This window comes from Neovison vison, chromosome 1, assembly GCF_020171115.1.
Source record: "Neovison vison isolate M4711 chromosome 1, ASM_NN_V1, whole genome shotgun sequence".
Taxonomy (NCBI): Eukaryota; Metazoa; Chordata; class Mammalia; order Carnivora; family Mustelidae; genus Neogale; species Neogale vison.
The window spans coordinates 143,340-157,090 of record NC_058091.1 but is presented as its reverse complement, the minus strand read 5'-3'; the positions used below and the strand labels follow the sequence as shown (position 1 = coordinate 157,090).

At 51.0% G+C, this 13,751-nt stretch overlaps 1 protein-coding gene across 7 annotated transcripts in view; it reads left to right on the top strand.

Annotated features, from left to right (window-relative positions):
• Window positions 1–13,751, top strand: part of FAM120B (family with sequence similarity 120B) — an 87,882-nt gene that overhangs the window by 63,369 nt on the left and 10,762 nt on the right. For 4 of the 7 annotated variants that reach the window (XM_044242023.1, XM_044241982.1, XM_044242032.1 and 1 more), the window contains 4 exons: window positions 1,027–1,135; window positions 2,771–2,863; window positions 7,057–7,108; window positions 10,715–11,380. In XM_044242023.1, the coding sequence (XP_044097958.1) occupies window positions 1,027–1,135; window positions 2,771–2,863; window positions 7,057–7,108; window positions 10,715–10,775 (315 nt within the window). In that variant the 3' untranslated portion in view covers window positions 10,776–11,380. Of the gene's footprint in view, window positions 1–1,026; window positions 1,136–2,770; window positions 2,864–7,056; window positions 7,109–10,714; window positions 11,381–13,751 lie in introns of those variants that run through there. The other 3 variants (XM_044241955.1, XM_044241964.1, XM_044241993.1) reach the window with 3 other exon arrangements.

Here is a 13,751-nt window from a genome sequence, read left to right as displayed (position 1 = left end):
TGTTCCCGGGCTTAGGAATTCTACAGTTTACACCGACCGCGGGTTACGTGGTTGCAGTTACCGTGCTTTCCATAGAGGCTTATTCCAGAAAGGCAGGAACACGGGTGGAGAGGCCTAAGGCTTCAGCGTCATCAGATCTCATAGCTTCTCCCAAAATACTGCCAGAGGGCTTGAGGAGCCAAAGCCCCGCTGAGGGACGGCAGGGAGCGCCCCACCCAGTCCAGCGTGGCCCCCCTCTTCACAGCCTTTCTCTCCCTGGCCTTCTCGCATCAAGGACTGTTTCCCCAGAGGTGCCTTTGCGGATGTCAGACTAATTCAGTAGGAATAATTGTCTTCGCTTGAAAACATCCCTTGAGGGCTGCTGGTTCCGTTGGGAACGTGGGCTCTGTGATGGCCGGCTGTGCGCATGCGTGTGCTCCGTGGTTCCAGGGAGGCCTCCGGGGAGAGCCCCCGCCAGGCTCCCAGGGCGTGTGTTACAGTGGCTGCAGGGAGGTGTGGGACCCTGCGGCCGCCGAGTGGTCACCGTCCCCATGAGGTTAGCATGTGCTGTGCTTCAGTTGGATACAAGGCCTCTGGGGAGATGCTGCCGACCCTGTGCCTCTCCCAGACTAATAACCAGGGTGTCCTTCGGGATTTGGAAGCCACTAGTATTGCGTGCAGGCACCCGTGGGGTCGTGAGGGAGGGTGTGCTCAGATTGGGCTCGTCGCCGTGTGCGGAAGCGGGGAAGGGTCAGAGCAGACAGCAGCCACTGCCTGCAGAGCCCCAGCTGTGGTCCCGTGTCTGATGTGCCGGCCACACACGGGGTGACCACAGGTTCGAGCAGGTGAGGCCCCGTGTCAGCAGTAAAGGAGGCGGCGACTACCTCCCTGGGGACTCGGGAGAGTGTCCGTTTTCTGAGAACCTCTTGTCAAGTCTCAGTGTTGAAGGAAGTGCTCCCCGGTGTCCTTGGACACCACGGCCACTGTTGTGTCTCCTGAGTGTGTGCATCGGCCTGACACGGCTCCCGCCGTCTGCTCTGTTCGCAGAGGTCCCGGCTGACCAAGTTCCACGCTCTGAAGTCGGTCGTGTGCAAGGCGTGCGTGAAGGAAAACAGACGCATCGTCAGCCGGCAGCACGGGCGCTCCCAGCAGCCAGGTGGGTGTCGCGGGCCTCGGCCCCGCCGGGCGTGCCTTACGGTGCGGGGTGCCGGCAGCCGGCCCCCGAGACGAGGAGAAACACGCACTCGCCACGCTCGGCGCTCCCCGGCAGTTTCCCTTCTGGTCTCTTCAGGAAAGGTGTCCCCCAGAGGACACACCTCGCAGCCAGAGCCGCTGCTGAGGTGCTGGTTTATGTGACCAGAGTTTCGTTCTTCTCGGAGTAGACCTTGGCATGTAAAGAAGGCTAGCAGAACGGACCAGAAGCAACCTCGATTCTGTCAGGAGAACGCATGTGGACCGATGAGGCGTTTCTGCTGTCGTTTCTGTGCTCGTTGTGCTGACCTGCACCGTGTGTGTCCTGCCCGTCCCGACCCCCCAGTTTCTCCCGCTTCCCATGCGCTGTTTCCTAAAACAGAGCACCACAGTTTGCGAATCAGAAGTCACCGTGTAGTCAGAGTTCGCTAAGTGTTGCCGACGTATTTTCTGCAAACCCTCCTCTGCGGCTTCACTAGTGACGAGGAGCTTCTGTTTCCCTCGGCCCCGTTCTCCAGTGTGGTGTTTTAGTCCCGTGACAGGCGAACAGTGTGTCTCACTGACCGGATGAGTCTCTGTAAGTGAAGGTGACTGTCGGGGGGGTCCGCTTGTTGAGGACTCTGATTATTTCACGTCCCCCTTCGGTTAGGGTCCGTGCCTGTCAGTCCAGCAGCTCCGTCTCTCTGCTTGCTGGAGCTCGAGAACTCCCCCCGGGTCCTGCCCCGCGGACTGTCTGCTGGGGCTCTGCTGGGCATTGGCTGGGCAGGCCTCATGTGTCCGGTGCCGTGTGCGGGGCCTGCCTGAAGGAAGGAGGGGGGCTTCCTCCCTGTTTCCCAGGAGTCACAGACTCCCGTCTTGTCTTAACCCTTTTGTGCGCCCTTTAGCTTTCTCCTACCCGCCGAGGAGAGGCCAGATTTGAGACCCCCAAGCAAGAGCTTATTCCTTTCAAAACAGATGTGCAGCGTTCTGCCTTCGTTGCTTGTCCCCACGCCGGCCGGCGGCCTGTCCTGCACGCTCAGTGTCTTGGGCTCCTGGGCGGGAGCCACAGGGAGCGCGATGCAGGCCGCTGTCAGCCGGTGGGAGGCGCCCAGACCTTTTCATGCACTTTCTAGTCGAGGCAAGCAGTCGGGGTGTCAGAGCTCAGGAGTCTCAAAGAGGGAACTTGAGGGTGGTTAAGTGTGTGGGGAATTGGGGGTGGGCGCTCCTCGGTCCAGCTCTCGTGGTCCCGGGACCCCTGCTCACCCAGAGCCGGAGCACTGGTGGCCTGCAGAGTCGGGCCCCTGCCCCCCGGAGGCAGGGTCCGTCAGAACCGACGACCTGAGGACCTGCTCGGGCCCAGCATCTGCCGGGCCGCTCGTCCCACCTGCACGGGGTCTCCTGGGGACCGTGTTTACATTCAGACACCCACCGCTCTCCGCCCCCAGTCCCAGCTGTGGCCCCTCAGTCTGCGTTTTTCACGGGCTTTCCCTGTGACTTAAGGAAACCAGAAGTTTGGGAAGTGCCGACCCGGTGCCACCTTGCTTCCTTCTTGGACGTGATGTGTCCTTGGGGTTCGGTGTGTGGTGGCCTCCTAACGTGTGCTGATCTCGTGTCCCCGCAGGCAGGTGGGGGAGGCAGGGATCCGGCTCCCACAGGACGAGCTCTGGGTACAGCCGGGCAGGCCACGGACAGCACTGGAGGGACCAGGGAGCAGGTAAGAGGCTGGCGGCCGGCGGCGGCTCACGCAGGTGTGGCGCCGCCGGCGGACAAGCGCCGCACGTTCCGGTCGCGGACTGAAGCGCAGGCTCAGGCTCCAGGCCGGTCCGTCCCTGCTCCTTGCCGCTCGTTCTTCCGTTCGGGTCCTGTTCTTGACAGTCGACTCGCAGGGAGGCTCTCCTGCAGCCGCCACGCACGCGCGTCCCTCTAACGAAGACAGAGCACGTGGCGGGTTCTGTGGCTTGGCTTGTATACGTGGGACCCTTTGGGGGATCCAGGAGATAAAATGAATTCTTCACTGCTGGGGTGTGTCGTACGGGTGTCTGCAAAGGCAGACTTAATACCTAGTGATTCCCGTCGTACGTACAGAGGAAACCGCATGAGTACTGGCCCCTGCTGTAGGGGTCCCTCTCACGCGCTGTCCGCTGCAGGGTCCCCAGCACTGGCTAGTGGAGCACCCACTGCCACCCGAAGCTACTGGACGGCTGACCCAGTGGGTGTAGTGGCCTCTCCCCTGCCACCTCCAGGCCCAGGGCGGCACGCGGAGACGCCACCCGGGCCTCGGGGTGTTGCTGCCGACGCAGCGTGTGTGGGACGAGGGCGCGTCTGTCTCCCTCACCTCGAGCTTTCTTGAGGTCCTTCTAACGTTGAAGCAACTGCTGCTGATGGAACAAAACTTAAAACAGGGCACCCAGGGGACACAGAGGGTCTGTCAGCCGACCTGGGGTCAGACCGTGTCAGCCACCGCCACGGGTTTGCCTCTGCGTGGCGAGCAGGCGTCAGCGAGGGCGGGCTCAGGGCTCTTTCACGCTGCATCTGCTGGGCGGGCTGCCGGCCGCGGGTAGAGCTGTGCCGCCCGAGGTCCCAGGGGTCCTGTGTGGGGAGGGCCCCCCTCCCTGGGCTCCCGGAGGCCCCAGGCAAGTGTGCCTGTGTGGCCCTGTGGCGCTGGCTTTCTGCCTCTGCTGAGGGCTGGTGGGCAGAGTGCAGAATGCCGGCTCCTAACCCCTTAGGATGCCAGGCCTTCCTCCAGCGACCGGGAGGGCCCGGAGACGTGTGCGTGCAGTGCCGTCTCCCCGCGGTCTTCGTGGAGGGGTCCGATGAGGTCCTCCTGAGGGTGGTACGTCCTCAGAGTCTGGTGAGAGGGAGCAGACGCTTTGGGGGTTTGTGCATGGGAGGCAGGGCCCCAGGGAGCCTCGTGGGGCTGGAAAGGCACCGGGATGGAGGCTCACGGGCGGTGAGGTTGGTGGACAGCAGAGGAGCGGTGCTTCCAGGGCCTCACAGCCTTGGTCAGAGCCCCAGAGGTCGCTCCAGATGAGTTGCTGCATGTGTCCGTTCTGGGCGCATTACCTGTGGCCGCCGGCCTCCCCTGCGGAGCTCAGAGCCTGCACCCCTTCTCCACAAAGCTGTTTGCGGATGCCCACAGGGTCAGAATCGGCTCCTGTACCGTTTGAAGTTCAGTGTGCACTGGGCCGGGAGCAGAGTGGGGGTCCAGCCTTATGTGCCCAGGTAGCCCGCGTGCAAGTAGCAGGAGCCTGGACCCCTGTCACCCTTGCAGCTGTGGAGTCAGACTGCTGCGACCCTGGCCCTCCAGTGAGGGTTAGAGCACAGCTGCCTGGCTCGGGGAGCAGGGTAAGGGCAACCCCGCTGGACAGGTTTCCGGCAGCTTGATGCGACAGCCCTCCTGCGTCCCTCCGAGCAGATGGCAGGGCCTCCGCGGTGGCACCTCCGTGCTGTCACTGGTGTGGGAAATGGTGACATTCCTCTTAATCCCCTTTGGCCTGGGCTTGTCTTCTTTCTTTCCTGGTGGGTCTCCGGAATCAGGAGAGTTTTGGCCATACAACGTCATGGGGAGAAGGGCTGCCGGGGAGGCCTGGGCACAGGTGGGGGAGACCGTGAGTCTCCAGGCAGATGAGCACATCAGCTGGGGCCCGTGGCCCTGCGCGGGCTTCCCCGGAGATGCTCCTTGGGCTGTGGTTCCCGCCGCGTCCTCAGCAGGCAGCCTGGGCAGGCCTTGGTGTCCTACCGGCTGGGTCCCAGGGTTCCAGGCAAGCCGGGTGCAGTCGCCCTACTGAGTCCCTGGATTTCAGTCTCTCAGAGCCGTTGGCGGATGTCTTTCTGTCTCTCCTCGTCCCCAGAGGAAGCCTGCTGCAGAGGGTTCTCACAGGCAGGACCCACTGCTCACCGGTGACCTGACCTGAGCACAGGTCCCCCACGCACATGAGTGACCACCCGGATTTCAGGGAGCGTTTGTAACGCTTAAGGTTGTTTGTCAGACGGGGTCCGAGGCCTGGAGAAGCCAGTTTTCCCTCTTCTGTTGTGGTTAGGTAGAAGCAAGGAGATTGTAACAGACACAGCAGCGAGAGGCTGAAGCTGCCCCAGGTGCCCGGGTTTGCAGGAATCTCCTCCTCAGGGCCAGGACCGCAGCGGCCACGCGGAAGACCAGGGATGCTGGTGCAGGAGGGCTCGGGGCTGAAACACATGCCCTGTGAGACCACAGGTCAGAGGCAGAATTGCACCGGGTGGGTGCTGAGCTAAGATCAGATTTCAGAATCTGTGGATGGAATGCTGGCTTCAGGAGCACAGTCCCTGGTGTCATCAGGGCGTGTGGTAGCAGGTGGCAGGTACACCGTGGCGGGCACAGCAGAGCACACGGACGTGCTGAAGCCTGCGCGGACCACCTGAACTGATGTGACGTGGTGTCGGCCGCTCCGAGAGCTGGAGCGTGGGGTGTCTCCCAAGCCTCCCTCAAGGCGGTGGTTCAGCAAAGGCAGATGTCTCACGTGGAGAAACGTTCACAGAAATGTTCCTGGCGGTACCATGTGTTGTCTGATTTCAGATACTCCTGTGTAAGATACGAGCCACACACGCATAGAAAGTCTTTTATTACAGCTGGAACGTTATTTAAGGTCAGGGAATCCACCTTTTCCGTTTTGTCACTGTGACAGAATTAATTACATCATCGTTGCTGGGCCCACACACTGTTTGCTCCCTTATGTCTACCTCTGAACTCCGGTTTTAGGATTTTTTAGAGATATTTCAGTAGTCTGAGTAGAAGGTTGTCAGTACTTCCTGGACAGAGTTAACAAAATTCTTTATGTAAAATTAAAAATGCCTCCGAAGGTGTGTCCTGAGTCTCGAGGAGACAGGGAGGAGGAGGGGCGAGCAGCGGCACCCCACGGGCCAGCGGGGAAGCCGGGGGGGGGGGGGGGGGGGGGAGGGGGGGCCTTTCAGGGAGGGGCACCAGCCTCCCTGTGAAACGTTTGCTTCCTGGGCTGGGAACTGGGGAGGGGCGGGACCGGCAGAGGTGAGACCCTCCCTGTGGTGGGGAACTTCAAAGCAGCGGCAGTGAGAGTGAGAACACCGTAACTTCTTCCTTGTTGGTGAGAAATGAGGTGTGAGATTCCACAGTCAGTAGCAAATGGCTTTTGCCTGTGGTTTCTTCAGATTTTCCCCTGTCGGTGGTAATTCTGGAGGAGTGCTGGGCTGTGTAGACCCATCTCTGATCATCTGTGGTCACAGGAGGGGCCTGGACGCCTCCTTCTGGCCTCGCTGTGACCCGCTCCCGCCACCCAGCCCTTGACCAGAGCCCCTGCCGGGCTCGCATTTGTGGGAGCGGCTGAGCCACAAAGGCTGCCCTCGGTGGGAGAGGCGCAGGCCGCTGTGTCAGGAAAATGTCATTTTCGGAGTGTGCGAACGACCTCCGTTTTTCCCGGCGGGCGGCTCTCCTCTGGTTCCCCGACGCTCCCTGTGTCGTGGAAGGTGAGGAGCGACCAGCCGTACGGGCACGGGGGGCACTCAGCCAGGGGAAGAGCCGCCCGCCGCGCTCCGTCCTTGGCCGAGCGTCCTCCGTGATCCGTGTGCACGTGCAGCTCCTTCCCCAGTGTCAGCGACCGCGGAGGCTATCTGGCTGCCGTGCCCGTGGTTGGAACTGGCTTTCAGAGGAGCACGGGGGACACGCTTCCTTCTGCCGGCACAGCCACCTCTTAATTAACTGCTTCCTACTCTAATGGGATAGTTGGGCAACAAACTTAATGACAGCGGCTGCAACAGAAAAGAGAGGAAAGATGCTGTTCTCCAAGTGCAGCTCAGCATGTTGTTTTGATACCTGCTTGGAAATGTGCTGGGTTTTCTGTTTGAATTTTAGAGAAATGGAATTAACTTAGTTCCGGTTTTCGTATCTGTTTGGTACAGGAAATAGACCCTATGAACCTGACCATTGGAGGAGATACTCATCCTCTTCTGGGTAAGTGCACCACTTCCATCCCCAGAACAAATCCATTTATCGAGGACGAAAGTAGAGCCTCTGTCTTTGGAACGTGTGTCTTTCATGCCAGTTGCTAACTTGAAAAAATTCAGATGCTGAACCCTGACATGGGGCTAGGTTAACTTGGTTTGCAAATAAGTTTGCTTCCTCTCAAAAAAGTGTGGAGAGAAGGGGATGGGAGGTCCAGCCCTAAAGCCCTGGGATGCCCTTTTTGAGAGCGAAGCTTTTCAGTGACTTTTCTCGCAGCATAGGAGAACAGCCCCGTGGCTTAGTTTCAGAGGTTGTGCCTGACTCTGTTAATAACATCTTTACTCTCATTTCTTTATCTGTATTTTGAAGGTGTGGTTGATTTTTTTTTTTTAAAGTGAGCTGGAATCTTACTGTGTCCTGCTTTTTTAATTTAATGCTAGATTGTACAGACTGTAAGGATTGGAGACACAATGCACACGGCTGTGTCGTAGTCCAAGTGTGGTTCCTAGCTATAAATACAGGGAAAGAGGTAACCACCTTCTCACCTTCCTGGCAGGAGAGCCAGCTCTGCGAGGAGGGCCTAGCCCTGCCTGGGAATCATAATGGTGTGTGGCCCACGGGTCTGTTCCTGCCAAATCCTCCTTTCCATTTTACTCTGGCCAGGCTCCAGCTCAGAGTTCCTGACAACAGTGCTTGAGAGGCAGGCCTGGGTCCCAGCCGACAGACACCTGGCATTAGACAGGAGGCCTGTAGGGTTGCATGGGGAGGAGGCACTCATTCATTGTCAGGAAGCTTAATTTATAATGCTGCTAATGAGAGGTTCATTTCTTGCTGTATCTAAGCATTGAACAGCTCTTGGTTTTAAAAAATGTTCTGGGGACGCCTGGGTGGCTCAGTTGGTTGGACGACTGCCTTCGGCTCAGGGCGTGATCCTGGAGTCCCGGGATCGAGTCCCACATCGGGCTCCCAGCTCCATGGGGAGTCTGCTTCGCTCTCTGACCTTCTCCTCGCTCATGCTCTCTCTCACTGTCTCTCTCTCTCAAATAAATAAATAAAATCTTTAAAAAAATAAAAAAAATAAAAAATAAAAAAAAAATTAAAAATGTTCTGGATTTTCCAAGTTTCATGAAGAATTCTCAAATAACTTAAGAATTGTCATTTCAAGGCCAAAGTTTTACTGAGCTCAACCTCTGGGGTATTAACAATGGAAGGAAATCTAGATTTAGGGGATCGACCTGTGTCAGTGGCCTGTCCAGCCCCACATGCTGTGGCTCTGGGGATTTCCAGCACTTGCAGATAATGCTCACACATGGTCCCCGAAGACACAGTCATTGCTGCCTGTAGAAGCAGAGGACCCAGTTCGTGTGTTGTACTTCATGCATTACCGCAGCAGCTCAAGTATGCAGAGCTCCTGGCTTTTTCTGGCCTTAAAATCCCATCTAGTGTTTACCAGAATGGGGTACAGTCTCCAGGTGTTTTAATACATGTAGGTTTTATGTTTGAAACACCCTCGCTGCTTCCTGCAAGGCCTTCTGAAATACACTGTGTACCTGGTACTTTCCATGCAAGTCTCGTAAGACCTACAACCTGATGGCCCAGCTTTACTCATTTATTTTTTTTAAGATTTTATTTATTTATTTGACAGAGACAGAGAGGGAGGGAACACAAGCAGGGGGAGTGGGAGAGGGAGAAGCAGGCTTCCCGCTGGGCAGGGAGCCCGATGTGGGGCTCGATCCCAGGACCCGGGATCATGACCTGAGCTGAAGGCAGACACCCAATGACTGAGCCACCCAGGTGCCCCAGTTCCCCAGCTTTAGAAATAGATTTGTTTCATTCCACTTACAGTGTTTCCTGTCTGTCAACATTCTGTTCCTTTCATTTGTGCTCATTTGAGACCACTGTTGCTTCTAGAAGTTTCATTTCTTTGCTGCTTATTTTTATAACTTTGAAATGAATTTCTCATCCCTTAGATGAAAAGAGTAGACCGCCGTGAAAATTGTTCTCCCCCTTTATAATATCTGCACTGCAGCTTGTCAGTAAAATGTTTGTTGTCATTAGCAAGCTTGATTAAGTCCTTGAGTTCGTTCAGTCTCTTCTGTTTGAGGAGGCAGCGTTTACGGTAAGTTTCCGTGATCTTGTTGTCTGAGTTAGTCACCTCTGCAGCCTAGTCTGGCTGGGATGAAATGTCCATGTATCAATTTGAAAATGAAAATAAAACAATAGGGGCTCCTGGGTGGTTCGGTGGATTAAGCCGCTGCCTTCAGCTCAGGTCATGGTCTCAGAGTCCTGGGATCGAGTCCCGCATTGGGCTCTCTGCTCTGCGGGGAGCCTGCTTCCTCCTCCCTCTCTGCCTGCCTCTCTGCCTACTTGTGATCTCTGTCTGTCAAATAAATAAATAAAATAAATCTTAAAAAAAAAGAAAAGAAAAGAAAGAAAACAATATATCACTCATAATTAAATATTTCGCATTTCTTTGCTTATCGGGAAGACCCTTCATGATCTGACATACTGGGATCTTTGGGAAGAGGGAGGGTGTTGAATTTTGAGTTTTGTCAAATGCTGCTTCTGCATCGACTGAGATGGACATAGGATTCTTTATCCTTCGTTCTGTTAATTTGTCGTGTTGATTGATCTGCATGTGTTGAACCCTCCTTCCTTCCAAGGGATAAATACCACTGGTCATGGTGGTGTTATGGTCACATGGGTCATGGTGTATGACGTGTTAACATTCTGTTGAATTTGGTTTGCTAATATTTCGTCAAGGATTTTTGCGTCATTGTTCATCGGGGCTGTTGGCCTATGGTTCTCATATAGTGTCCTTGTCTGGTTTTGGTATCAGGGATTGCTGGACTCATAGAATGAATTTGGACGTGATCCTTCAGTTTTTTTTGGAAGAGTTGGGAAAGACTGGCATTAATTCTTTAAATGTTTGGTAGGATTCACCAGCGACGCCATCTGGTCCTGGACTTTTCATTTGTTGGGAACTTTTTAATTAGCGACTCAATCTCCTTTCTCATTTATTGGTCTGTTCAGATGATCTGCCTCATCATGATTCAATCTCGATAGGTTGTATGTCTCTCGGAATTTATCCATTTCTTCTATGTCATCCAGTTTAGGGTGTGTATGTGTCTGTAGTGTCAGTTTTAATTTATTCTCTTTGTTTGTAATTTGATTTGAGCCATCTGTCTCTTTCTCTTGGGCAGTCTAGCTCAAGGTTTGTCAATTTTGTATATATCTTTTCAAAAAACCAATTTAATTTTATTTATTTTTGTTATCTCTTTCTTGTCTCAATGTTTTTTAAATATTTTTTATTTCCTTCCTTCTACTATCTTTGGGCTTAGTATGATATTTTTCTAGTTCCTTGACCTGTAAAGTCAGGTTGTTTATTTGAGATGTCTCTTTCTTCTGACATAGCCATTTATTGCTATAAACATCCCTCTTAGAACTGCTTTGGTTGCATCCTATTAATTTTGCATCCCATTAATTTTTGTACATTGTATTCTGTTTGTGTTTGTATCAAGATACCTTTTGATTTCTTCCTTGACCTATTGGTTGTTCACAAATGTGTTTTTCAATTTCTACAGATTTATGAATTTTCTACTTTTCTTCTTACAGATTTCAAGTTTCATACCATTGGGATCAGAAACTATACTTGATACAGTTTCAGTCTTGTTAAGTTAGGAGAGTGAGGGACAGAGAGGGGGGAAAGAATCATCAAGCATGAAGCCCAGTGAGTTGGCTCGATCTCACAACCCTGAGATATGACCTGAGCTGAAATCAAGAGGTGGATACTTAACTAACTGAGCTACCCAGGTGCCCATCAGTCTTGTTAAATTTTTAAGACTTGTTCTGTAGCCCAACATATGATCTACCCCGAGGAACATTCTTGAATGCTTGAAAAGAGTGTGTATTCGTCTGTTACAGATGTCTGTCCTGTCCGTCTGGCCTAAAGTGTGTCCTTATTGCTTTGTATTTAGATGATGTACCCATTGTTGAAAGTGGCATATTGGACTCCCCTGCTATTGTTATATTGCTGTCTACTTTCCCTTTAGTTGTGTTAATATTTTCTTTATATGTTTACAGACTTTATCATCCTTTCGTGGTTAAAGCTGTCAAGAAAGTAAACATAAAAAGAGTGTGCCTCAACTTAATGAAGGCCACAAATGACCAACCCATAGCTAGTATCATATACAATGATGAAATGTTGAAAGCTCTTTCTCTAAGATCAGGAACAAGAGCAGGATGCCCACTCTCACTACTTCTGTGCAGCATAGTACTGGAAATTCTAGCCGGAGCAGTTAGGCAAGAAAAAGAAATAAAAGGCATCCAAATTGAAAAGGAGGAGGGAAATCTTTAAAAAAAAAAAAAGAAAAAAAAAAAAAGGTGGTGGGGGCTGCTGGGTGGCTCAGTGGGTTAAAGCCTCTGCTCAGGTCCTGATCCCAGGGTCCTGGGATGGAGCCCCGCATTGGGATCTCTGCTCAGCAGGGAGCCTGCTTCCCCCTCTCTCTCTGCCTCTCTGTCTACTTGTGATCTCTGTCTGTCAAATAAATAAATAAAAATCTTTAAAAAGAAAAAAAAAAAGAAAAGGAGGAGGTAAGATCCGTTTGATGTTACAATCTCATATATAGAAAATCTAAAGATTCTGTCAGAAAAGTTTTAGGACTATTAAGTGAATTCAGCAAAGTTGCAGGATACAGGTTCAATATAAAAAAATCAATTTCATTTCTATACACTAACAGCAGGCTATTCAGAAAAGTAATTAGGAAAAGAATTCTAATTATAGTAGCATTAAAAAGAATGAAATATTTAGAAATAAATTTTACCAAGGAGATAAAAGATCTGTATAATGAAAATTATGAAACACTGATGGAAGAAATTGAAGACACAAGTAAGTGGAAAGATATTTTGTGTTCATAGATTGGAAGAGTATTGTTAAAATATTCATACTATCCAAAGTAATCCACATGCTCAGTGCAATCCCTATGAAAATGTTAATATAAGCATTTTTCACAGAAATGGGATAAACAACCTTAAAATTTGCATAGAACCACAAAATACCCCCCAAACCCAAAGCAATCTTGAGAAAGAACAGCAAAGGTTAGGGTGTCACATTTCTTGATTTCAAACTGTGTTACAAAGCTAAAGTAATCAAAATAATTTGGTACTTGCACAAAAATAGACTCATAGGTCGATAAAACAGAATAGAGAGCCCAGAAATAAAACCTCAAATGTATGGTCAACCAGTCTTCAACAGGGGCTCCACGAACACAATGGAGAAAGGGACAGTCTCTTCAATAAATAATGTTTGGAAAACTGCGTATCCACATGCATAAGAACGAAATTGGACCCTTAATTTACACAAAAGTGCATTAAAGACTTGAACATAAGACCTAAAACTATAAAATTCCCAGAAGAATATATAGGGAATAACCTCCTTGACGTCGGTCTTGGAAATGATTTTTTGATATGACTCCAAAAGCACAGGCAAGAACAGCAAAAATACACAAGTGGGACTATATCAAACTAAAAAGCTTCTGCACGGCAAAGGAAATGGTGAACAAAATGAAAAGACCATCTGTGGAATGGGAGAAAATATTTTGAAACCATGTATCTGATAAGAGGTTAATACCTAAAACATAAAAGGAAATATTATTACTCAATATTAAAAAAAAAGAAAAGAAAAATTCCTAAATAACCCAATTGAAAAAGGAGCAAAGGAGCTTGAACAGACATTTCTCCACAGAAGGCTTACAGATGGCCAACAGGTACATGAAAAGGTGCTCAGTATCACTAATCATCATTGAAATACAAATCAGAACCGCAGTGGGATAACCCTCATACCTGTTAGAATGACCGTCATCAAAAAGACAAGAGATAAGAAGCATTGATGAGGATGTGGAGAAAAAGGAACTCTTGTTGGAACTCTTGATGGAGTGTAAATGGAGAAAGCCGCTGTGGAAAACAGTATGGCAGTTCCTCTAAAACTGGAACTACCCTGTGGTCCAGCAGTCCTCCTCTGCATGTATAAACCTGGAGGAAAGGAAATCAGTGTCTCGAAGAAATATCTGCCCCGCAGTGTTCATTGTGGTATTTCTCACAGTAGCCAATGTGGAAATAACCTAAGTTATCAGCAGATGAACAGATCAAGAAATTGTGGTACATATACACAAACAATATCCAGCCATAAAAAAGGAAATCCTGCCATTTTTGACAGTGGGGGTGATCTCAGGGTATGCTATGCCAAGTGAAATAAGCCAGACATGACATAGAAAGACAAATATTTAATGGCATCACTTGTATGTGGAATCTGAAAAAGTCGACCTTAGAGAAACCGTAGAATGGTAGCTGCCAGGGGCTTCTGGGTTAAGGAAATGGGGAGGTGTTGGTCGAAGTGTACAAATACTCAGTTACAAGGTGAATAAATTCGAGACATCTAATGTACAGCACAATAATTATACTAAAAATAATGTATACTTGGAATTTGGTGAGAGTGGAATGGGTCTTGAGTGTTCTCACTCCACACACAAGTAGTAATCATGTGAGGTGATAGAAGGGTTAGATTTATCCCAGTAATTCTTACACAAGGGTTAGCTACATTAAAACACCACGCTGTATGCCTTAAATATATACAGGTTTTTATTTGTCAATCATA